This window comes from Tamandua tetradactyla, chromosome 18, assembly GCF_023851605.1.
Source record: "Tamandua tetradactyla isolate mTamTet1 chromosome 18, mTamTet1.pri, whole genome shotgun sequence".
Taxonomy (NCBI): domain Eukaryota; kingdom Metazoa; phylum Chordata; class Mammalia; order Pilosa; family Myrmecophagidae; genus Tamandua; species Tamandua tetradactyla.
The window spans coordinates 72,206,701-72,232,637 of NC_135344.1; the positions used below are offsets into that span (position 1 = coordinate 72,206,701).

Here is a 25,937-nt window from a genome sequence, read left to right on the forward strand (position 1 = left end):
GTAAGGAAGAGCCTCGTGTTCCATCTCCTTCATGGGTGGTATGCCTGCAGTTCAGTTTGAGTCATGCTCCCCATCGCATGTGCCCCATAACCAGTGTTTTGCATTCTTTTCTCTTTCTCTTTTTTGCTTTTCAGATGTTTCAGGCCATCATTTTGCTCATCCTCATTTCAGTTCTGTTCTCTTCACTCTCTTACGCCACTGTGTTTAAGTTGGTTTTCCTGTTCACGCTTTTCTTTGTCTGGTAGTTCTTCCAGTCGTCTCCCTCTACCCGTTTTTTTGTTTCCTTGATTGCCTCCCTCCCCCACACCCTGCCCCCTTGCCCTTCGTTTGTTTAAAATTTAAAAAAAAAAAAAAAATCCCTCCCATGCATCTAACAGTCCAAACTGAGAGATCAGATGGAGTGGCAGCTCAGTCAGGACGGCGGGGAGGAGCGAGAGAGCATGCGCCTGCGAGTTGGAGCCGCCGGGGAGCACCGCAGAGCCACGGAGGAGCACCGCAGAGCCGAGGGGGAGCACCGCAGAGCCGAGGGGGACACCAGGAGCTGCCACCCCGGGGACAGGAGCTGTTTCAACCTAGAGGTTAGCGTGCGGCTGCTTCTCCACCCCCTCCCTCCCAGGCCTGCTCGTGCCACGTACCCTGCTGCGTGAGGTCTCACGGGGGCTGCCCTCATAGCCGCAGGGAACGTGGCAGGAGGACATGGAACTAGGTGGAGGTCAGCTGGACTCAGAACCCACTGCATGCAACTGGAACTGGGGTTCCACCCACTGCATTTGAGACAGGGTTGAGAGCAGGCTGAGGGCCGGCCGTCGTCATCAAACAGAAGTCACAGCTCACCATGACCCGCTCCTCAAGGGCCCACGTCTGCCTGGAAAGGACATCAGGTAGATGAGACACATTGGTGAGCATGCGGTGGCTTCATAGCAAGTCTTAGAGGAAGTGGTGGTAACACCGGGTGAATTTTCCTCTTCCATGGCTTTTGGTTCCCCACATCTTCTCTGCTGGGTTCACCCTTTGAGGACAACACTCCAACCAGGCGGCAGCATGGGGTGGTACAGTCTGTACTAGTAGGCCCTCCAGCAGTCTCTGTTACCATGGTAACACCATGTAAATAAAGCTCCTGGCCTCCTCATATGCTTCCATTGGTACAGAACAGTTGCCAGTGAAAGCTCTTAGGTGTAGATAGTTCCACCTACCTACAGAGGCTCCCTGGGAGAGAGTTCTCTGGGCTCTGATAGGAGCGGTCAAGGCAGATTATTGGCAGTTGTAAAGCAACATATTCTAAATTAGAAAGGACTATAACTTCTCCAAGGTATTGATACAGATTTGTAATTTATCGGTCTCGGTGGAGACGTTACGACTGTAGCAGTGGGCATTTTGGTGTCCGCCAAAGGACTGGGCGAAGGAAGAGGTGGGGAATCCACAACTGAAAACTTAACAGAAACTCTCACGAGAGAGTCAGGCGGCCCCCTGAGGCCCGACGTGCCCAGCCTGCGGGTGGGACAGGACATTTGTGGCTCAGTTCGCCACTGATGGCTTATCGGGGATCGGTCGGACAGGGCTGCTGCCTGGCCCAGACAGGAGTGTAAACAACCCAATTCAGAGCTTCTCCCCTTTGTCCTATAAGATGGCATGTCACATTCAGCCATTGTGATTCGGCATGAAATAACATTAAAACTGCCTCCAAAAACACTTAAGTGAAAACGAAAGAAGTTTTCAGAAACAATTCTGTGCAAACCCACCTTGGCAGAGGCCTGGCTCCCTGGGGGGGCAAACATCCAGTGGGGTGTCCCCCAGGGAGGTTGGTGTAAAATGCAGAGACCTGAAAAGGAGGTGATCACAAGGGCCGGATAATAAGCAGAGTTTCAGGGAGCAGGAAGCACCCAGGACCCTCCCACTTAGACTAGAATCTGGAAGAGTAAACCCCCTTGAAAGCTCCTGGCCTCCATAGTAAGCTTTTATTTATTTACTTTTTTAACGTGTCTGAACATTGTCTTTGGACAGGCAATTTAACACACATTTGAGCCTACCAACTTTGGTGTCTTTTCATTCCAGAATTGCCAAGTAAGATGTTTCTAGGTTTTATACTAGAAGTACCACTTGCAGGGTCACTGAATATTTGAGGAACTCCCATTTCCCCAGTAGACTGAGTGCTTAGTGTGTCTCGTAACTGTGGAGCTGTCGGAGTGAGTGTCTTTGACTTGCCCCTGCTTTACACGGCTCTTAGTCGGAAAATGCCGGTTGCTCAGGCAGAAGCAAATTCAGTTACACACATTTCAGGTGGCTCAAATGATGTGTTCCCAGGAAGGAACCCTTGGAAGGCTGCCCTTTGGGGCCTTCCCGCAGCATTGCACCCTAAAGCTCTTTCTAGGGCATTGGTGTGAGTTGGAGCTCACCTGGGATGGGTGTCTGGGCACCCAGGTACCAGCCCCGCTGTGCCCATTTCCAGCTCGGTTTCTTAGGAAAGCCTAAGGCTGTGAGCCTCTATTTTCTCATTTGTAAAATGGGGGTAAAAATACCACCCTACCTGTCTCCAGTGACTCTCCAGTGACTGTGTATGAATGATTCTCAGCACAAATGAGCAGTTGAATGTGAAAATGCCTTAAAAAGTGTTGTGTGGTATAAATGTAAAGTATAATTAATACTAAAGAGGAGACAAAATACCCTGCCTTTGAAAACTGCTAAGAGAGAGGGCACACAGGCTCCCCTGCTCATGGCACCAGTCTGCTCTGTTCCCTGCAGCCAACCCTTTCTCATTTCGCACGGTCCATGTCTCGGCCTTGGGTGGGAACCCCAGTTCTAAGTAAGCTCCGTGGCCTATTCCTTTTGATATGCTGTTGTTAGAGACTTGCAGTTTCCATCCTGCATGCGTCACTGTGAAAAGCCTAACTGACGTTAGCTCTGGGGAGTGTCAGAGAGCTCTCCTCCTCCTAGGCTCTCCTTAACTTCTTATCATTTAATGCTGGGGCAGTGAAAAATATTTCCCATGGCTTGCCCCATACGTGATTATATCTCAAAGCTTCAGAAACCATCGATGATTTGGGGGAGCGAAAAAGACTAAACTGAATATCATGAGAAGATAAACTTCTGTCAGTGGTAGATTTGCAGTTAGTTGGTGCCGTGTGGCAACAAAGGATCTCCGAGCGGTATAGCAAAGAAGGAAACATCAGATCTTCAGACGAATGGGGCCCCGAGAGATGAAGTAACGTGTCAGTGATCCCCGCTGCTTGTTGGTGGCAGAAGAGGGTGTAGACCAGCCATGAACAAACTCCCCACACCCCATTATTGGCGAGAATCCCCTCTTGCCTGCACCCTCCAGCATCACCACCTTTACCCTCGGGATATTTCCCTAAAACATGTCACTAAACATGGCATCCTCTGTACAACTGGTTGCCGTGCCGTGGGATATTTATGCGATTAAACTTCTCTCCCGTTTTCCTTCAGTTTTGTATATTTTCACAAGAAAGTCAATATTCACAGTGAAAGGCTAGGCCAGAGGAGCATCGTTTCCTAGAAAGGGAAAGAGTCTTAATTAGGAATTCTGTATCCTCAGTTCTGACTTTTTTAGGTTCCTAAGGCATTTCACACTGAAGAGAAAACCCAGTCGTGCATAGAAACACACTTTATATTCCAAAATATCTTCTAAAATGTAAGCCATATCCAGGGCCACTTTGATACCTCCATAGTTTTTCTTTTCTACTAGAGGAGGTGGGTGTCAGCCCCCAGCTGGGTCTCGGTGGCAGGGGAAGTCGTTGCTCAGTCCCTGGTGTGGATGTGATGGTTTGGTCTTTGAGCGTTACATGGTTTTAAGGCATTATACAGTGGATAGTTCTAGGGAGAAGAACCCTCAAAAGCTCTTTAAGTAAAATATTGCAAGCAATTGCTTTCCTACTGAGCTGTGAGGGTAGTAGTACATAGGGCTTCCACCAGTTAGCAGGGCAGCAAAATCAGAGAAGCGGCTCTGTGCTAGGGACTCACTCAGCAGGGCACGCCCACAGAATGTCATGGCAACGGAGCAAAGCACACAGTGGCACTTTTATCTAGAATGAGGCCAAGGAAGCTGTGTGTACTACTGGCAGTTTCCTTTACTCCCTCTTACATTGCCTTTAAACAACCACCAATTTTGTGCCCAAGCCAATTGCTGCTATACATTTGTGAATTCCCTTCAGCCCTTGGTCCCTAGTTCTCCAATGGGCTGACACCAAGCATACCTAGTGTCAACATCAGAAAATAAATATCTTTCTGAATTTAAGCTGAAGTTTTTTGGTTTTTTTTAGCTTTTTTTATTGTGTAGTATATATACAAAGCAAAGAAAGAAAAAGCAATAGTTTTCAAAGCACTCTTCAACAAGTAGATACAGGACAGATCCAAGAGTTTGTCATGAGCTACCATACCTCTTCAGGTTTTTCCTTCTGGCTGCTCCAGAATACAGAAGGCTAAAAGACTTAAATATTTTTTTTTATCATCACAATCAACTTTTTTTCCTTCTTTTTTTGTGAAAAATAGCATATATACAAAAAAGCAATAAATGTTAAGGCACAGCATTACAATTAGTTGTAGAGCATATTTCAGAGTTTGACATGGGTTACAATTCCACAATTTTATGTTTTTACTTCTAGCTGCTCTAAGATACTGGAGACTAGAAGAGAGATGAGTTTAATGAGTCAGCATTCATATTTATTTGTTAAATCCTATCTTCACTGTATAACTCCACCATCGCCTTTGATCTTTCTGTCCTTCTCTTTAGGGGTGTTTGGGCTATGGCCATTCTAGATTTTTCATGTTGAAAGGGGCTGTTACTAATATGGGGTAGGGAGATGGAACTATCTGATGTTCTGGAGAGGCTGGGCCTTCTAGGTTTCAGGACTTATCTGGTCCAGGGACCCATCTGAAGGTTATAGGTTTCTGGAAAGTTACTCTAATGCCTGGAACCCTGGACCCAATCTTATATGTTGCCCTAGGTGTTCTTTAGGGTTGGCTGGAATGGCCCTGGTTGGGGGTTGGCAGGTTATGATAGTAGCAAGGTCTACCTGAAGCTTGCGTAAGAGCAACCTCCAGAGTAGCCTCCCGACTCTATTTGAACTCTCTCTGCCACCGATACTTTATTAGTTACTTCTTTTCCCCCTTTTGGTCAGGATGGAATTGTTGATCCCACGGTGCCAGGTCTGGATTCATCCCTGGGAGTCCTCTCCCACGTCACCAGAGAGACTTTCACCCCTGCATGTCATGTCCCACATAGCGGGGAGGGCAATGATTTCACTTGCAGAGTTGGCTTAGAGAGGTGAGGCCACATCTGAGCAACAAAAGAGGTCCTCCCAGAAGTAACTCTTGGGTGTACCTATAGGTAGTCTAAGCTTCTCCACTACCTACATAAGCTTCACATGAGTAAGTCTATTGATTTGGGTGTCCTTAAAATTTGACACAGTATTAGGGGATTCCCTGATGGTAAGGTTTAACAGTTCCATATTCTTTCTCCCATCCCTCAAGGGACTTTGCAAATACTTTTTTATTATCTGCTTAATATACTCTAGGGTGTATCCAGGCATTACAGTAACCTGTACGGGATTAAAGGACCTCCTTTTTCTGGGCTCCCTGTGTTTCAGTTGTTCAAATGAGCTATACAGATAGGTTGGGTTAGATTATGCGCTGCAGAAAATTTCAGTACCAGACCAAATGAACTTTTCTTCTTTGAGTCTCAAAGAGTATGTGTGGTTCTAAAATATAGATACTGTCTTCCTAAGCCCTGTGTTCTGAATTACTTTAACCCCAACCTGATTGGCCTCAATCTTAGCTGTAAATATCAGCTTATATATATATAAAACAGTGTCTCGAAATCCAGAAATAATCACTGCTCCAGACTTAATGTGTTTACTATAAAAGCTTATAATCTAGGTCCCTGTTTTTTTAATTTAAGCTGGTTTTAAGAAAGGGTTAGTTTCTTAAGTCCCACTTGGGAAGTGCCGTCTAAATTTTTTTTTTGCCTCATGGATTTTCAGATTTCATATTTTGGGAAAGAAGAAAGAAGGTAAGTTCTTTTGTCAGATTTGGATATTTTGGCTGGGTTAAAACTACTCCTAGTAGTAACAGCAGCAACACAAGGAGTAAGATCGATGATAAGAAGTAGGAGAAGAAAAGCTACATTCTTAGGCTTGAACATTTTCAGCAGATGACACAATCCATCTCAATGTACGAGGCCTGCTCCTGAGATCCCTCAGCTCAGGAAGGAGTGGTGTACCTAGTCACGGCCTGAGAAAGTACATGTCAGAACCCACCGATCCCCCCAAACCCAGAAATGCAGCCGCACAAGGGTTAACTGCTCCAAAGCAGACAGACAGACAGAGTTCCAAAGGACAGCTCTTCCTGCTGCCTGTCCATCTTGGTAGCCGCGTGCAGGGTCGCAGGCTGTGTACTGGATGCTGCCCTGATTTTGCTCCCGTGATTCCCATCAAATCTGCTGAGAGATCGGCACGTGTTGAGAGAGAGCAGTGGATGGGAATGTGTTGTGGGGCATCTTAAAAATAGTTGTGAGTGAGGAGTAGCCAAGCATGTACTCTGGTCTGATTTCAGACGTAAATGAAACCAAACCCAGACCCAGAGGCTTGAGATTCTGGGTCAGAAATCTCAAAGACCGCTTCTCCCTAGCTCCTCCTTTTTTTCTCTTTCAATCAAAGAAGCACACAAAGCACTTGTAATTCCTTATGCCTCAGCTGTGAAATACCAGCCACAATAAAATTACATTGGGTTTGAAGCCAAGTATTTGCACCTATCCATTAACCTCATATACTGCTTTTGAAAGAAATGGTAGCAAAGCTGGCTGGGATAACATGGAACGCATCAGAAAGTAAAGCCATAGTAATGCAGGGACACACAGAGTCCTGGTACCTAAGCAGCACCATTAGGCATTTTAGTGACAATGATGTAATGCGTTTCTCTTTGCGTTTATTGAAATAGTGAAGTTATCTTCTGAAGTGTGGAAAGAAATGTATAAGCCAGTTTCTCTGGAGAGGGTCAGGAAATCAGCGATAAGAATCAGTAGAGAATGCATCCCTATGGGCTGAGAGCATGGGTGACAGGTGTCAAATCAAATGGGCTGTGATGTCACCATTCATAAGTCTTAGAGCCTCGGAAACAAGTCAGGATAGTATTTGTTTAAATAAACTGCCTTAATCGATCAAAATGGATTAGATGGATAATCAGAATTTTACATAGGTGATCATGGGATGGTATTTAGAATGAAACCTTTGGGGATTTTGGGATGGAGGGAAGCATTTATTCTCTAGAGGAAATCTATGGGTCCTGTGAAAACTTTGTTCCAGTGTATGTGATTGTATGCAGTCATGTGGCAATAGAATAATTCTAGACTGAAAACTTTGCCAGAGTGTGCTTGTATTTTGAATGACAAGAGTTTTATTTGTATAACACTGGAGTGATTAGGCATCTTGATAGGAGTTTCAATATTCTATTAGCAAAGATGTACAATAAAGGGAAATGAGACTTCTAATGGATCAGTAGGATCTACAAGATCCCTTTGTTTACCCACATGGTACTAGAGTCTCTGTAACTAGATCAGATGACCCAGACAGAAACCCCATAGGATTCCTGGGCTGGGGCCCTGCAAAGGTGGGGTTCAAACAGAAGAATATGATTTTAAGCAAGTGATGATGAAGTCATCCTCATCATATATTTGTGTATGTATGTAAGTATATATTTGTTTAAAATAAAAATAGTTTTTATACCTTATTTGTTAAAGTTAAAACCATACTATGGAGTTATACAGAGAAGGTCGGGTTTATCAAATGAGTATGACTGCTGAATCATTACATTGATATCTCTTTTAGTCTCCAGTGTCTTAGAGCAGCTAGAAGTAAAAACCTAAAATTGTGGATTTATAGCCCATACCAAACTCGGAAATCTGTTCTACAACTAATTGTTGCAATGTGCTTTGAAATTTGTTGCTTTTTTGTATATATGCTTTCACACAAAAAAGAAAAAGATGTGATGATAAAAAAATAAAGATGAGCAGGAGGAAAAATCATACTGGTTAGTATAACGTGTAGGAACTAAATAATAGATCTTTGCTTTTCTTAAAAGATAAGCTTGATTAGGCTGCCCCTTTAACATCTAAGAATAGAAAGCTTTTGGCTAGTACCTGATGTGTTAAAATATGAAGGGCATATAAATTTATGGAGTAATGTGTAATTGAAAAGTAAAGTGAAAACGCTCCTGCTGCAAAACACCTACGAATAATCGAATGAAAGCTCCATGAGGGCACAGATTTTGTCAGTTTTATTTACTGCTAAATCCCCAGTGCTTTGGACGGTGCTTAGAACTGTAGGTGCTCAGCAAATTTTTTTTTTAAAATAAAAGGCTGCATAAAATATGAAAGACCAGAGTAGCATCTCTGTGGCCTTTTTGGGGGCAGGTTAGGGGGGTGGTTGCAGGACTGAGCCAGGAGCCTTGGATTTAATGGTGAGGAGGTGAAAGGAAACATGCCTTTGGGTCCAGCACTGTCAGGGAGAAAGATGAACCCAAGGCCCTCCGAGGATATACACTCAGTGGAAGGATGCACAAGAAAAAAAGTCTGCCTGCTGGTTGAGGGAGACATGGAGCATATGTGGGAGACAAAAAGGGCCTTAGGCTCTAGTTTAGGAGAAGAATGTCTTCCCCAAGGGTTTGGAACTACAGGCCAGCCCTCACACGGGGTTAGGCTCTAATTTATAGTAGTTGCTTGGTCCAGATATCCCCAAGGAAAGAAATTTGTCTTATTACTGGCTTCTGCAAACACAAAAGCAGTATGAAGCAACATTCTCAACCCAAGGCAGATGGGAAATCCGTAGATCTCTCCCCGCTGAAGATGAATTAATGACGCAAAACTTCAGACACAGAAGTAAACACACCCAGCAGCCACGGCAAATGGCAGGATTAAACTCCAAGACCTTCAGATAATAGAATTCAGGCTGAGCCTATAAAAATCAGTTTCCAAAAGATTTTAAAGGTATAAAAGAGTTAAATTGTTCTTGTAAAAGACCATATGTATTTAAGAACAATAAAATTGAACTCTTAGAAATGAAAATTAGTCATGAAAGTCAATTCAACGTGTAGAGAAATAGCCCTCTTCAAAGAGGGTATTAAGCACCGCCTAATACAGTTAAATGTTAAAGAGTTTAGTATGAATCTCTAACAACTTAGCAGTTCAGAGGCACACCCAGTGTTCTCAGCAGCACTTGAGTTTCTTGACAGTAGGATGAGTGTAAGTCTGTAGCTTTCAGCGTTTTATCCCAAAGGTGATGAATCCCCAGTGACTCTTGACTTTTTCTCTTCTTTCTTTTTGTAGGCATCGCTCAGGCATGCCCCATGCTAAGGGCCATGCTCCAGCCTTTTTATCTTCTGCATTTTCTGTTCTTGGGATGTGCTTTTCATTCACTGAAAACCCAGGTGACCTGAGGTTAGGAACATAAAGCAGTACCTTCAGTAAGAAATAACTCATTGGCTAAAGGTGATCAGAATACTGGACCAGTGAAATGGCATGTATTGTTTTTTACAGCAATTCACTCTGATTCTCAGTTTTATAAAATCACTTATCTCCCAGTAGCATAGACCAGTAAGTAATCCGAGTTGTTTGACATAAGTGTTTCCATTTCTAAAAAAACACATTTTATTTCAAAGGTATAACTCTGACTCCTCTTTTTAGATGTAAAAGGTAGACTTCAACAATAAAAATATTACTAAAGATTCCTTTAGCTATGTTTAGCTCAAAGTACATTAAGTGGCTCTCTGTGAAATCCCTCTAGGAGGTGTGTGCAATCCAGAGGCCGGAAACCAAATGTCCCTCCATGGAAGGATTTGCCAAGCTTCCAGGATTGCCCCCAGAATCCGGGGTAGTTCAGGTCGTGATAAAGAAAAGACACTCCCAGCTGGGCAGGGGACATGCCTGTCTTAAATCATATAAACATATTAATGATGCAATTAAGAAGTAAGTGGGGGACAGTGCTACGGTGGTGCAGTGAAAGAATTCTCATGTGCCGTGCTGGAGACCTGGGTTTGATTCCCAGAGCCTGCCCATGCCGAAAAAAAAAAAGAATGTGAGTGTGAATTTGGGATGTGGGTCCAAGAGGCTGATTTTTTAGAAAATATTTTTTATTGATGAATCTTCACACACATGTATTCCATACCTGGTGTACAATCAGTGGCTCACAGTCTCATCACATAGTTGTGTATTCATCACCATGATCGTTTTTTAGAACATTTGTATCACCCCAGAAAAAGAAAAAATTCATACATATCATACCCCTTACCCCTCCTTCTCATTGATCACTAGTGTTTCCATCTACCCAATTTGTGTTACTCCTTATCCCCCCTATTATTTATTTATTTTTATCCACATTTTTTTTTACTCATCTCTCCGTACCCTTGATGAAGGGAGCATCAGACACAAGATTTTCACGATTATACAGTCATAGTGTAAAAGTTACATCTTTATACAATCATCTTCAAGAAACAGGGCTACTGGAACACAGCTCTACAGTTCAGGTACTTCCCTCCAGCCTCTCCAATACACCATAAACTAAAAAGGGATATCTGCATAATGTGTAAGAATAGCCTCCAGGATAACCTCTTGATTCTGCTGGAAATCTTTAAGCCACTGACAATTTAGTCTGTTTCATTTCCCTTTTCCTCCTTTTGGTCAAGGTTTTCTCAATCCCTAGATGTCGGGTTCTGTCTCATCAAGATTTCTGTCCCACATCGCCAGGGAGATTTACACCCCTGGGAGTCATGTCCCACATAGAGGGGGAGGGCAGCGAGTTCACTCGCTGTGTCGGCTGAGTGACCACATCTGAGCAACAAAAGAGGTTCTCTGGGGGTGACTGTCAGGCCTAATTTTAAGTAGACCTAGCCTATCCTTTGCAGAAATAAGTTCCATAGGGTGAACCCCAAGATCAAGGGCCCAGCCTATTGATTTGGTTGTCCCCACTGCTTTAAGAATATCAGCAATTCCAGGAGGCTGATTTTTGTGAGACGGTCAGCCCTGACCCAGCCTTCTCCAGGCTGTGCAGCACCTGGATGGTGGTGGGAGACCTTTGTTCTGTCTCCGCTTCTTTCCCCAGGCCTGGCTGGTGTCAGTGTGGTCGAAGTCCAGGTGATAGGCCACCTTGACCCTTAGGTGGTGGTGTCCACCGTTAGGTAGTGCAGGTAGCTCTTGGGGCCGGAGCCCCTGGACCCCTCTCTGTGCCTCCCAGTGCCTCCCCCACTGCTCCAGAGCCAGCGTGGGCTGTGTGCTCTGTGTGCCTCATGCTTGGGTGGGTGTCTGCCCTGCATTTCCACCTCAGGAAGGATTTGCTCTGCTACCAGAGCCCTTCGTTCTTCCGTGATCAGCGCAGAGGCCCCTGGTTTACCAGGACGGAAGGTGTCCGTGGAGGACCTACAGGGTCAGCTCACACAGGTTACCAGGCAGCATCGAGAGGACACAGGGTGATTTGTAGACAGATCCGGAAGGTAAATGTTGAACATGCGTTCAGCACAACTGCTTCTCTCATTCTGGAGAAAGTGACAAGGTGCACTTTAAAAGGGTCTGTCCGTCTTGAATAGGCTCAGCGGCCCACAACGGGGAGACACGGAAAGATCCCGCAGTCCTGCTGCCCTCTCTCCAACAAGCTCATAAAGCTGACGCTCTCCGCCCTTCTGCTATTTAACATGCTTTTCAGTATTCGCCTGTGGTCCCAGGAAGTTCTTTCTAAGAGGCAACCTCGATTTCTCTTGCAGCAATACCAACCAGCCAGATAAAATATAATACAGTAAAGAGAAAAGTAAAATAAAATAAAATTGTAAAATGGCCATAAAAGCTCCTGGACCTGAAGCGTTATCAGTAACTTTTGTTGCTGTGCAGATTGAGAGTTTTGTCAATGTTACCTATAAATTTTCTGATAGAAACATCAACAGCCCACCTGATAAAAATTTTACCTGCAGAAAAACTGCCATTAGCTGAGCTGCGGCCTGATTAATTCTTGGAGCTATTTTAGAATGACCTGTGCCAACTAATTCCCCTTTATCTGTTAAATCCTCCACAGAGTTCCCATGAGAAGGGACCCGCTGATGCGGGCAAACACCACTGCCCGGAGGTCTCCCTGCGGACCCCCGGAGCCCTTCCACCCTGAATCTAATCTCAACTGTACACGGAAATCGGGCTCCTCATTGCCATGGCTGCCCCACCCCCACCCCCTCGTATTTGCTCCCGAAAGATGTCTTTAAGAGCACATCTTGAGTAGTGCACTGTGCTGGCTGAGTACGCATAGCCTGTGCAAAATAGAGGTATGGGGTGTATCTGAGAACTTCTTTTGACAAGGAAGATGCATTATCCGCAAAGCCCCACCCCCACCCCACTGTCCTTGGCCGCGCTGCCCTAAGTAGGTCAGCACTGATTAGAGAGCGCCTGGCGCACCTGGCAGCTTAGGGGTGGCACAGCGGCTGCCGAGGTCTGCACGTTCCCTGGCCAGCTCCCAGCAGGTGCACTCCTCTCAGAATTCACCTGTGCACCAGGCTTCACATATCCTCACAGAAGAAACATGTTCATATTGCTTAAAGGCTAAGATTTTTTGGTTTGGGTCATTTAACTTTTTTATTTTCTGCACTGCACCACAAATCATGTTTGTAAAGTGCGTTTTTCGCTGGAAATATTGATGGCTACGTGGTGGGGCCCCAGATGTTTCTAGTCCTGGGCTTGGGATAAAGGGGAGTTGAAGGGGAGCCCCCACTGGCGGAGAGTCCCCAGGCTCATTCATAAGGGAGGGCAGGCTGTCCCAGCTGCACTCAGGGCAGAGAACTGGGCCCTCAGCGTCCTCAGGGGCCTCAGGCGTCCTTTGAAGTCAGGAGGCAGAAAGGGTGGTGGGGGGTAGTCAGAGAGAGGGAGGGAGGAAGGTAGAGGAGCAAGGATGGGCGTTTCCAGGAGCCTTGGCAAGTGGTGTTGCAAATAAAAGGTCACAGAGAGTGTCCTCTCCCCCCGTGCTGCATCTGGGGTGCCCCTGAGGTCCCCGCCACAAGGTAGTGCTGCCCACACAGTACCCCGTCTCCCTTCACCACAGCCCTGTGAAGGAGCCCCTGTAAATCGTTTTGCAGCAGAGGAGACAGACACATAACCAGGTGGGGTCAGTGGCCTAAGAGGACACTGCAGGTGAATGACCGGTGTTGTGTGCCCAGTCCACTCGCCGCTCCCTGACCCTCTCCACCCCGTGCTGTCTGTGCATAGGGGAGCGACCCGGGGGTGGGTCTCTGATGGCACTGAGACATTGTCACTGTTTCAGTTATGTCGGCTCAAAGTACAAAAAGATGTCGCGTTAGGACCGGGGCTGTTGCTCATGCCCCTTGGCCTTTCCTGGAGTTGCATCTGGCTATTTGGTTATCTTTAGTGCACTGACCTTATGGTGTCCATCTCAGGTAGCCTCAGTAACCTTCCCTCGGCTTCTGAAAATTCATCTGGTATTTTAGGGGGGAAAAAAACCAGCACTGCCTTGGGTGTGGCACAAGAGGGAGCATTAAATCAGGAGAGGACAGCTGATACTGATGAGTAACGGTGCCATTCTCTTTTTTTTTTTTGGTTTATGGAACAGAAAGCTTTGAACCCACATACTGCCTTGGTTGTTAGAGAGGTTATGCTTGTGCCCTTATCTGTAAAATAGATTTTATCCTCACCCTTTTGCTCGATCATTATTGACACATAGTCATTGTTTGTTTGGAAGAGAACCTAAAACCTGTATTTAAAGCACAGGATCTTAGTGTACAGATGGAAAACATTTCTTTTTGAGCAACTCTTTTGTTTCCCTAGGAGACACGCATATCTAAAATGAATGTGGAGTTTTAAGCTTGTAAACAGGTTATCAAACTTACTTTTCTGTTTGCTCACCAGGGTATGCAGTTGAGTCCTGCACATTCCGAGAGAATTCTCTCTGATTTCACATCCCCTGCCTTCCAGCTCTCTGGGGGCCTAAAAGATCAACTTAGGGTTCTCTTTCCAGTCAGGGTTATTGGAGCCAGAGGGCCCTGAAAATAAAGGGAAGGAGCCTGGCTTCTTTTCCCCTTTTCAGCTGTAATGTGCCTTTGTGTGCCGTAGCCTCGTCCAGAGGGGAAATGGAATCTGCATTAAAGTCGGCTATAATGAGGCACACACATCCAAGAAACCATTTTCCCAAAGGAGTCTAGAGACATCAAACACCAGAAACACCAGAAAGACTGGACAGGGAAAGATGATGATAATTCCTTACTTTGAAACAGCACTTGCTTCTGAATCACAAGACCTGTGAGGGTAAACATCTCAAGTGGGTAATCAGATTCAGCTCGGGGGGCTAGGTGTTACCGGCCCTGCAGGTCTACCAGATGTACAAAGTGACGCAGCCGGAGTGGCAGTTTGGGGGGTCGGCTGGGATGGCGGCTCATCATGCTGTGTCTCTTGTCCCGTTCAAGATGGATGAGGAGCACCTTTACGCCTTGAGGTGGAAGGAGCTGGAGGCTCCCGGCCTGGCCTTGCAGAGCGGCCTCCAGGAGCGCTCCTGGAGTGACGAGAAGCACCTGCTGCAGCAGGAGCTGCGGTTCTTGAAGCAGAACATCTTCCTGTTCTACGTGAAGCTCAGGTGGCTGCTCAAGCACTGGCGTCAAGGGAAGCCAATGGAGGAAGCGGGGGAGGATCCGACTGAGGTAAGGCGGCTCAGGGCGCATCGTGACTGCTTGTCCTTGACCCCCGGATGCAGCTGCCAACCCCTCCCCCAGCACACGCACGCTCAGCACACAGCCGTGTTCTGGTATCGTGGAATACTTCATTAAGGCCAATCCAAGTACTGGAAATGCAGTGGGTTGTCCAGTTACATATTAAACCAAGAATTCCAGATGTACTTGAACCAGGTTTTAAGAGCATTCCAGTGGGTTGCTCCATTCTGCAGCCAAGTCATGCTCCTGTCTCTTTTGATGCTCATTTGTTTTGTTTAATTCATTTAAAGTTCCCACCCCGAGGTCCTTCACCATTTCTTTCAACCTTGCTGGTTTGTAAAACCTGGTTCTAAAACCTTCTGCTTTCCAGTTCAGTTTTTTGTTCCTAGATTCTAGAGCCAGTCCTGATGATATGGCTTTATAAGGGTCCCTTCTGAACCTCAGGAGGCCACTTTTTTTGCCGTCTCTTAAATTTTTATTTCTTCTTCTGTCTCAGTTCTCAGATTCATAAAATAAACAGAATTGTTTGCTTGCTAATTGATATTGTATTTATGACAGAGTAGCCTAAGCCCTCCATTCTGACTCCTGGCCCTGCTTCCTGGTTAACCTATGGCAAGAATTCCTGAGCTTCTTTGCATTTTAAATTCATCTGTCTATACCCCTTGCTACTCTGCCAGCTGTTTGAAGACAACGTGAATAGTTGGTTTCTCTTTTCCCCCTCAAATACCTTTTGTCTGCTTTTCACTCTAATTGAACAGTATAATAACTTTAAGTTGTTGTCAGTGTGAAGATACAGTAGTTCTCTCCTTAAGATGAAGAAAGTTTACAAAAATGAATTCAGCCAACTTCCATATATCCATGACACAGCAAACGATTGCTAAGAAAAACAAGAAACAGTTGTCCTATTTTCTGTTGGTCAGTACTTTGGAACTCCTCCTCCTCTGATTTATAAAACTATAAATGTAAGCAATGATAATTTGGAAATAGCAAAATTTCTCAATCTTCTAGTAAATTGAGCACCCATTCTGTGCTGTTTGAATGGAAGAGATGCCAGTATGCAAAATGGCCAAAATGAATGTATCAGGGGAAAGAACTGAGAGGTAAAGGGTTTGATGATCCCCAAAGTGGGACAGGATCCTCAAATAATAAAAATCCAGCTGTTCTGCCATGGGATTAGGGTGGAGCTGTGATGGTCATCTCCTGCTGTTTTCAGGGCCAGCATCCAGAGATCCTCCCTGAGCTTAGTGAGCTTGGAGTCCAGAGGGACCCGAAGGGGGAAGGACCAGACGGAGATGCTGACAGTCCAAGCCTTGGCTTCAAGATGGGGTGCTATTCCCAGCGCTGCTCGGTGGAGACGATGGGTGACCGAGGACTGCGGCTCCAGGCTGCAGATGCCATGCAGCACCCAAAGCAGGTGTGTGCTGAGACCCACACCTGAGCCCGCGGATACCTTTTGGATGCTATGCTATGTTAGCTCAAGTGTGGGCGTTCCAAGTAGCAGAGCATGCCTGACTGGCAGCCCAATGCTGTCTGTGATGCTGTGTTTTGCTAGAAATCACATAATTTAGGGTTTTGTTTTCATGTAAGCCAGTTAGTTGAGTTGGCATACACACATAAATAAAGATGATGTTGAGTGTCTCCTAGGGCCGGTGACTGTTCCTCAGAAGACAAAAAAAAATGGATTCTATCAAGTGACCTTATAAATGTTGACCTTTCTTCCAGGGCTCTCATCACTGCCAGGAAAATAACTTACAGGGCTTTTTTTTGTTGATGTTTAACTGAATGGCAATCAGCAACAACACTAATTCAGCATCTTCATACATAAGAGAAAAGAACAAGTGTGAAAAAAAAAATCTCCAAACATGTTTTCTTGGGCCACTTGAAACACAGTGCCCCAAATTTCAAATTTGTTTTACTTTTTTAAAAAATTTAAAGCATGCACAAAGAGAGATGGGATTTCGGTGTGGCGATATTGAGTAAGTCTCTGTCTTGTCAAACACCGCAGAAATAGTCCTTGCCTTGTAAACCAAAAGGATGCTATTGGTGCCATCCAGATTTTTTGCATTTTTATCCAAAGCATCAGCTATGGCAGCTTTGGGGTCTGGTGACTCCTAAGAGGGACTCCGCAGTGCAGCTTTCTTGCTCCCAGACTCCTTAGTCTTAGGTGCCTTCAGACTCCACGTTGCTCTTCGGGACCTCAACAAAGCAGAGTGGGAGCCAGCCAAGCCCTAGAGATTCCTGTGCTGGGGAGTGTGTAGGCAGGGCTGGCGGGCGGGTGCTTGCGGCTGCAGCAGTCACTCCGGGCACGCGTCCAGCCTCTCCACCACCACATTTTTGTGCACTCCCTCTGCCCTGGACACCACAACTGCTGCTCCTCCCTCATGCAGGAGCCCTCAACACCGAGAATCCTCGTGTCAAGTGAGCCACAGCTGTTATCTGAACTGTGGCTCAGATCCAAAGGAGGGAAAGTTTTCTAAGCTCAGGCTAAGGGAAAATTTTTAATTTCCCCCAACTGCTTTCACTCTGTGTATTCAAACCAGATTTTCCAACCAGACAGCTGTTTTCTGTGAACACCCATCTACTCTTCGTAGTTCTTGAATATTGTGACTAAGAAGAACGTATACTTTCAAAGGAGCTTTTAATGACAGTTTCAGGAAGTATGTCATTGTGCCAGTGTCCATGGGGAGGTTTTGGATCATGCAGTGATCTAGCTAGAAAACAAAATGTGACTTTACAAATAATGCTTTACATTTTTTAAAAAATCTGATTTTAATGTTTTTACAAGAGGTTTTAACAACTAATTCTGTAAAGCATGTGTGATGAACTCCATATTCCTTGATTGCCACTTATCCATAAGCCTGCTGTATCTGAGACCACATGTTGGATGTTTTCCACGTGTGTATCCCAGTGCTTTGGAAAAGGGAAAAAATGCAACACATCTGGTTTTCTGAACAACAGTCATGGAAAATTTTACTGTCGCGGTGGAAAATAATATAAAGTCACTAAGGTGGAACCTCACATATCTGTTTATTTTAATGCCATCTCCCATTGCCTCCTCCTTCTTCCAAACTAATTTTTAGCCATTGCCCTTAAAAGCAGAGGTGGACACGTGCGATAGAGTCAGAAGTGTGGGCTCACGGAGTGGGGTCTAGCAAGTCCGAGCCAGGTTTGCCTTTAAGTGGTTGCGGAGTGGTTAAGGTGACTCCGCTTTAGGGGTCTCCATGTGCACACGCCGCATCGAAGACGGGAAGGTCATGAGCTCTCCTATAAGTGATAGCTGTTTGATTGCGATTGAATGCCCTCAGCAAGGTGGGTTCTCTCTCATGCCATCAGCACAGTTATCGGCTCGGCAGTCTAGGTGCAAGGACAGGAACCTGCCTCTCTAGAGCTGCGCAGTGCCTGGACCCTTTTCAGAAATTCCAAAAGCTCACTAGGCCATAGGCAGAGTGGGGAACACAGCAAAACATTGTTCCCAAGGTTAAAGTTGCAAGTAACAAAATTTCCCAGGCCCTGGTGTTTGCTCTGGTTCATAGTAAACATCCTCATGGCACACAGGAGATGGCAACATTCATTGTGTCCAAAGAGGTAAAAAAAAAAAAAAAAAAAAAATAGTTGCATATACAACTCAACCTTGGGACTAGGTCAAGAAAAATCATTAGGTTGCAAAATATTGGGCTGTGCAAATGTTCCCTGTTTTACTGATCTTTAGTTATAAGATCTGGTGGCAGTAACCTGATTGTTCTCTAGGACAATAGGTGCATTCAGCTGGCCTGGCAGCCTGGAAGGGCAGGGACTGAAACAAGCAGAACTGCTTCTGTGTTTCTCACCGAGCTTACCTTACGTTAGGTTTTGGAGGCCAGCACTCACAAGGAAGTGTATGCCTTTTTGTACTTATTAGTAATTCCCACAATTAAGTTTTAAGCACAAGATGATTAATGGGGCTGGAATTACGATCCTGTGTGTCCAACAGCTAGTCTTCCCACCATCAAAATAATTTATTCAAAGAGAAAGTTACTTTTTCCTTCAGTGAGATCACATGATACTCTGTTAAAACAACAGTGTCAATATTAATAATCTAGTATAAAATTCAGAGCAAGTTCTAAAGAAATTATGTTTCTTAGTCTTTAACTGTTACCCATCTGACCCAGCGTGCAGCCTCAGGACGGAGCAGAGTCTATTCCCTCGGATTTTATGACTTGTCCACTACTCACCTGCAGCTTTAGAGCCTGAAGAGCTGTCCTAAAAATCAGCCATCTCTAGAAAAAAAAGGGTATTTGACATCACAGATTCTGACTGGCTCTGGCAGCCCAGACTACCTACCTTTCTGCTTTGCCTGAGATACAGAAACATAAGGAAGGAGTGGTTCTGGCTGGACAAATCCTGCACATCAGGGTTGTGAGCTGCTGTGATTTTATTCGTTTTATCACAGAGTTCTTCTCTTGAACCTTATAGCTTTTCTTGTTTCTGTTCTTTGTTGTAGCAGGCTTTATTCTTTAGATACTGCTCCTGCAGCTTTCTAGCCTCACCTACTAGAAACACTACCCTAGACAGAAGAACCAGACCTGAGGCTGTGATTGTGAAATACACTCTCTCTGCTGTGTATTTGTTGTTGTTTCTGCTGTTACTTTGGAAATACCCCCCATACGTGGTGAAAATTCCTGTGTACTGAACGGTACTGAATGAAGAGACCTTTTCTGCCCCCAAGTCTCCCTCCCAGAGTGAACCACAGTCCATGGTTTATGAAATGCTTTCCAGAGTACATAGGAAAAGCTCTGGCACCTGATTTTCATCAGCTCTGCCCTGGCTTCTGTGTTTATAACTTATTGTATATACATCTGATAAGTTGTCCCACACAGCTAGGCTCTGGGGTGGGGGAGCTGCCCGTGAACATTATGGGGTTTATGAGGTATGTAGCCCTTCTGACTCAGGGGCCAAATGACATGGATAAATGAATCTATAACCTCAGGAAACTTCGATCATGGCTTATGCTTTCATGGCTGATCTTCAGTGGCACATTCTTTTTTAATTGTGGGGATCATAAGGGTCTTAGAATCTTAAAATTAATCATAGTATAACAAGGAAGGTAAGAAGGACAAAAAATGGTTTATTTGTGGGAATGTTACTGAATGTTCAAATTTTTCATTTCTGGCTAATCTCATAGTAAAGGGCACGTCTCATGACTCCTGCTGAAAGGGGACTTACTATATATATACCCCTCTTAGGTGTATCAAATGGAAAATAAGTGTGTGTGTGTGTGTGTGTGTGTGTGTGTGTGTGTGTGTGTGTGTGTGTGTGTGTGTGTGTGTGTGTGTGTGTGTGTGTGTGTGTCGGGAGCCTCCACCATAGCTGGCATTCCCATCTCGGGTCTAAGAGCCCGAATAATAACACCACCTCTGTTTTGTGACTGGCTTTTGTGGATCTGCCCACAGCAGCAGGTCCATATACCTTTTCCAACTTGAGATTAAACCCACCTCCAAGACCAGCAGTTAAATGATTAGCTCTCAAGCAAGCAGTGAACTTGACCGTGGTTTAGCTCTATGACTGCCTTACGATTTCACCTGACTCACCAGTCTCGGGAATCTTCTGAAGACAGAATGATTTTGAAAAATACCGAGCACTGCATCACAAATATTTTGGTGTGTTGCCTTTTTTCATAAACTTCCTTTTCACCTTCATGTTTATTGTAGACTTTGATGGCAGTGGGATTGGCTGAAGCCCAGCCTTGAGCTATTATCAAGCTTTATACTTTAAAACACAGTCAATAGTGCATTTCTTAATTTAATTTTTGTGGACAGTTTAATTGAACACCACAAGTACATGGAACCTTGAGTAGGGCATGAGATTTTGTAGATTTGTCCAGAGTGATACCCCCATAAATCCCAGAGTGATTTGAACAGTGAATTAAAAAGTATTTGCAAAGTCCCCTTGGGGGAATGGTGAGAAAGGGGGAAAATTCAACTTCCCCATTAGGAGAATTGCTGATATTCTCACAAGCAGTGGGGACAACCAACGTAATAGGCTGAGCCCTCAATCTTGGAGTTCGTTCATGTGAAACTTATCCCCACAAAGGATAGGCTAAGCCTACTTAAAATTAGGCCTAAGAGTCACCCCCAGAGAACCTCTTTTGTTGCTCAGATGTGGCCTATCTCTCTCTCAGCCAGTACGACAAGCAAACTCACTGCCCTCCCCCTCCCTATGTGGGACATGACTCCCAGGGGTGTGGACCTTCCTGGCAACAAGGGATAGAAATCTTAGAATGAGCTGGGGCTCGGCATCAAGGGATTGAGAAATCCTTGACCAAAAGGGGCAAGAGAGAAATGAGACAAAATAAAGTGTCAATGGCTAAGAGATTTCAAACAGGATTGAGAGGTTATCCTGGAGGTAATTCTTATGCATTATGTAGATATCACCTTTTTAGTTAAGGTATAATGGAGAGGCTGGAGAGAAGTGCCTGAGAATGTAGAGCTGTGTTCCAGTAGCCATGTTTCTTGAAGATGATTGTATAATGATATAGCTTTCACAGTGTGACTGTGTGATTGTGAAAGCCTTGTGTCTGATGCTCCTTTTATCTATGGTATGGACAGATCAGTAAAACATATGGATTAAGAATAAATAAATAATAGGGGGAACAAATGCTAAAATAAATTTGGTAGATTGGAATGCTAATGATCAGTGAAAGGGAGGGGTGAGGGGTATGGTGTATGTGAGTTTTTTTTCTTTTTTCTTTTTATTTTTCTGAATTGATGCAAATGTTCTAAGAAATGATCATGAGGATGAATATACAACTATGTGATGCTATCGTGAGTTATTGATTATATACCAAGAATGGAATGATCATATGGTAAGAATGTTCGTGTTTGTATGTTGTTATGTTTTAAAAAAATTAAAAACAAAAATGCACAGTCAAGCCCATGATTCCAGTTTTAGGGTTATTTCCAGCCACCCCCAGGAAAACTGAGCTTGGGAGGGCTGAAACGCCATGAGACTGAGAAGGAAATAGTGCAGCCATTTTATCCTGCTTCTTCACTAGAAAACCAACTGGCTGATTTCTGAAGCAATAGGAAAGGGGAAGCTGAAAGTCACTGATAACTTAGCAAATGTATAAGCTGAAAGGTTGCAGGGCTGACCCTCTGCACGACAGCTTTAGAAAGCTCTGTATCCACGGAGACTTTCTAGCTTAAAGACCTCTGAATTGACCAGTGAGTCTTAGAGTCTCACTGGATGTGGGTCATCTTTTTATCTAAATTACAGCCCAAGAAGGGGCACCACTGGGAGAAAACAAAGTATACTTTCAGGCATTTCTTTCAGGATAGTTCACTATTATTCCCCTTGATAAGGGGGTAGAAATTAGGCTCACAGAGATTAGATGGCGTCTCAAAGGCACAGTTTAAAAATAAATAAATAAATAAACCCTGGGCAGGATATAAAGCCAGAGGTCCAAGGTCCTGGCTTGGTGTGGCAGGCGCTGAGGTGAGCAGACCTGGAGGTTTCTCCACCCCTTCCCACCGCAGGACCCCAGGCAATTGCTCAGTTGCTTCAGGCTTTGGTCCCTTGTCTGCAGGATGGGGAAGATAAGAGTGTACAGGAGGATGGATGGGGAAAAGGATGATAATGTAAAGAGACAATTCGACACAGCCCCTGGCGGGTCAGAAACAGTTGATAATATTATCACTATTCTTGCGAGTAAAAGTCGTTAGAGGGAGGATGCCCATCTGTGGCGCATTCTGGACCGACAGAAGATTGTATTCTGACATCAGTTCTTGTCCACGTGCACGAAGGGCAGAGGGCTAAGGCAGTTGAGGGGTCTAATCCACTTAGGCTGGTGCAAAAGGACATGCAGGCTGTTTATCTTGACCCAAATGTGCATAAAATCGTTAAAGTTTAATCTTATCTAATCTGATATCCACTAATGTCAAATAGAACACCCAGAGGAACCAGATTTTCCGTCTGCAAAAGGACTGTAACGTAAAGTCCTGCCTCTTGGGAGCGCAGAGTTCTTATTCTAATGTTACCAGCATTACTCAGGCCTATGGGGCTCATAGAAAACTATTGATTACATATAAGTATGTGGATTTCTGCCTTCTCAGTGAAAATGAGATGATCACTACAAAAACTGGTTAAAAATATTACCAGTTATTTGAATGTAAAATCCAAAGATGAAAATGCCAAATAAATCTGGCATGAAATGAGCATAATTTTCCAGCAAATTCTACATTTATGTCGATGTGTATTCTTGAAAGCATTTGTGGCCCTTTTCATGCTCAGGGGCTCTTACAAATTTTTAAATACTTTTGATGTTGGGTTTTAAAAAACTGTCCTTGCATTTATTGCAACTTTACACATTTCACGGGTGTTCTTTGAATCTCGAGGTTAATTTATTTCTACTCAGATGGTCAAAAAGGATGTGTAAGATTTTTGGAGTTTTCCTATCTGTTGAGTTTTGCAAATGTTAACAGAATTGTTTTCTTAAAACCTTTTGTCCCAGAGTTGTTAAAGTAAAAATTAGTGTTGAAGGCAAGAGATATCAAGCAGCAGCAATTGCTAGCAAACAGAGCTTTCTACTCCAACAAAAGTCTACTGTATCTAACCTAACGTCTCATAGAAATAATGATGGAAACTATGGAGTATTCAGTAATCAACATGCTCATCTTGAAGAACTTCTCTTTTCTAATTCAACTTTATTTAAATCCAAACATATCCAACGTTTCTTAAGTTCTCCCCATATTTGTTTAAAACCAATTCTGTGTGTGTCTGTGTGTGTGTAGTTGATGAATTATATGTTTTTTTTTTAATTACAGAAGTTGTCAGTTTACAGAAGAATCATTTATGAAACACAGAGTTCTCCCTATATCCCCTTCTCCGTTATTAACACCTCGTGTTAGTGTGGTACCTGTTGGATAAAAGAAAGTTATTATAATTGTACTGTTAACTATAGTCCATGGTTTATGTTAGGGTTCCCCGTGTTGTACGGTCCTGTGGGTTTGTTGTTTGTTTTTAAATTTTTATGCTAGGAACATATATACACCCTAGAATTTCCCCTAACCACATTCAGATCTATAATTCAGTGCCATGAAATACGCCCGCCCTGCTGTACTGCCAACTTGATGGCTTTAAAAGCACAGCCCGACTCCCTGACACAACTGAGGAGTGGAGACTGGCCCCCAGGCAGAGCCCGAGCCAGGAGCTGGAATGCCCTTTCCCAGCTCAGCTTGGCAGGGGAGGGTCACAGGAATGGAGGGTGGGTCCTGCCTCAGAGTATGTGCTTTGGCTGCTGTCATCGCCATTATCTGCACCCAGCTTGGATCCCTCCCGTCCTGTAAATGTGCCAGCCAGGAACTCTGAGTGTAGGAGATCCCTCCATGGGCTCAGAGGGCACCTGATTGAAAGAGATGGGTTAACATGGCTTTTATTAGCAGGGCACCATGAGAGATACGTGTGAGTTCATTCATTTTGGATAGACCTTTCTGATATGATGCTGTTGCTTCAGTGCCTATCAAGGTACTAGGAGAGAAATCATGGTTTGGAAATTTGCCTTCAAAGGGTTAGACAGGTATTAGAAAACTCCAAGCCTTTTATGTTGGGTGTAAGCAGATGAGTAACAAGAATCTCTTCTGTGCGTCAGACATTTATTGTACGCTTTATGTGAGAGCTAAGCATCGTGCTAAACACTAAACACTGCAGAGATGGGGACGGGCAGGCTTGTCTGTCCCTGGGGCACTCACAGTGGGGTGGGGGTGGGGGGCCGAGACGAGCTGGCAGGTGCAGTGGTTACTTACGCAGTTATTCAGGGTCACCTAGGGTACCGAGAGGCAGAAAGGGGGTGCTTAGGTCTGCCTCAGGGAGCCAGGAGAAAGCCTTCATGAACCAGGTTAGCATTTCACCTTTGGCTTCAATTATTAAACTTCAAATATACCACCACCACCCCTCCAGTGGACCCGTTTCTCAAAAAAGAAGACCTTTTAGTCCCTTCAGGTACAACTCAGAATTACGGCCACCCTATGCTAACTGAGCAACCAGGCCTGCATTCATTCCCTTCTCCAGGTCAACTCTGGCACTAAAATGATAGCTTATGTGTGGGTGACTGTATATATTTCATGTCTGTACTCCTTGACAGTTCCGTCCAAAATCTGCACAGGGCTTCCTAAGCAGCCCTGCTTTGGGCTGTCCCGTGGGCTCCTCAGGTCTGGAGCAGCTGCTCCTCTCCTCTACAGGTTCAGCTCCCCCCACCAGCTCCAGTGGTCAGCAGCAGCCCCTCAGGCCTCCCTCCTAACCCAACAGGTCCTGAGCGCTCTCAGTCCCGGGGGGTGGCGGCCACACGTGGGACATCCTGGCTTTCCGCCACTCACCACAGAGTCCCCAGCTGCGGGTGGCACCTGATAGAAGACATCCCCAGGGCCACCGTGATTGCCAGGTGTGAGGTCCACCCATCACTGCCCTAAAGAAATCCCTGAGGGCGGGCCACAGTGGCTCAGCAGGCAAGAATGCTTGCCTGCCATGCCAGAGGACCCGGGTTCGATTCCCGGTGCCTGCCCATGTTAAAAAAAAAAAAGAAAAAGAAATCCCTGAAATGCCGTGGCAGAGGCCAGACACCCGTGTTCCCACAGGTGGTGGAAAACCAGCAGTTGTTCGGCGCCCTCAGGACCTTGCTGGAAGATTTCCGCTCGGAGCTGTGGGAGGACGAGCAGGCCCGGCTGCGGCTGCAGCAGCAGTATGCCAGCGACAAGGCGGCCTGGGACGTGGAGTGGGCTGGGCTCCAGTGCCGCCTGGAACAGGTATAGCCCTGCTCACTCCTTACTGTCTGGAATTAGGTGGGGAGGGAGACAGTCTCAGAAGCCGCAGTGCCCCTCGTCCAAGAGAAAGAGCAGAGGGCCAGGAAGGGAGAGGGAGCAGCTGCTTGCCACCTCTTTTTAAAGCTCCCGACCTTTCCAAGGTCCCTTATTTCCCCTATTACCTTCCCTCCCAAGTATGAAACTTGGCGTCTACCAAACAGCTTTTGTTTTCTTTATTTTTTCTCTATCAAACAGCGTTTTCAAAGTAGCTTTCATTTTCCCATTCTGCATCAACAAAGTTGTTTCTAGCCCCATCAAAGAAGGACTAGCTGAAGTTTTCAGGCTGAGTCCGTACAGTTCTATGCAGAAGCAAAGAAAAGCAGATTGTGATTTCGTAGTCTCTAGAAAGGGTCGACATGTGCTCGTCTTTAGATTTTCCAGAATATTGGAAACGGCTCATAGACCTTCCCCTGCACACCC

General features: G+C 45.1%; 1 protein-coding gene across 5 annotated transcripts in view; it reads left to right on the forward strand.

The window, feature by feature from the left end:
* The window catches only part of MTCL1 (microtubule crosslinking factor 1), a 140,588-nt gene that overhangs the window by 89,759 nt on the left and 24,892 nt on the right, over positions 1-25,937 (forward strand). For 4 of the 5 annotated variants that reach the window (XM_077135955.1, XM_077135956.1, XM_077135957.1 and 1 more), the window contains 4 exons: positions 378-578; positions 14,449-14,679; positions 15,902-16,102; positions 25,293-25,460. In XM_077135955.1, coding sequence (XP_076992070.1) covers positions 378-578; positions 14,449-14,679; positions 15,902-16,102; positions 25,293-25,460 — 801 coding nt within the window. The remainder of the gene's footprint in view (positions 1-377; positions 579-14,448; positions 14,680-15,901; positions 16,103-25,292; positions 25,461-25,937) is intronic. The other variant, XM_077135959.1, reaches the window with a different exon arrangement.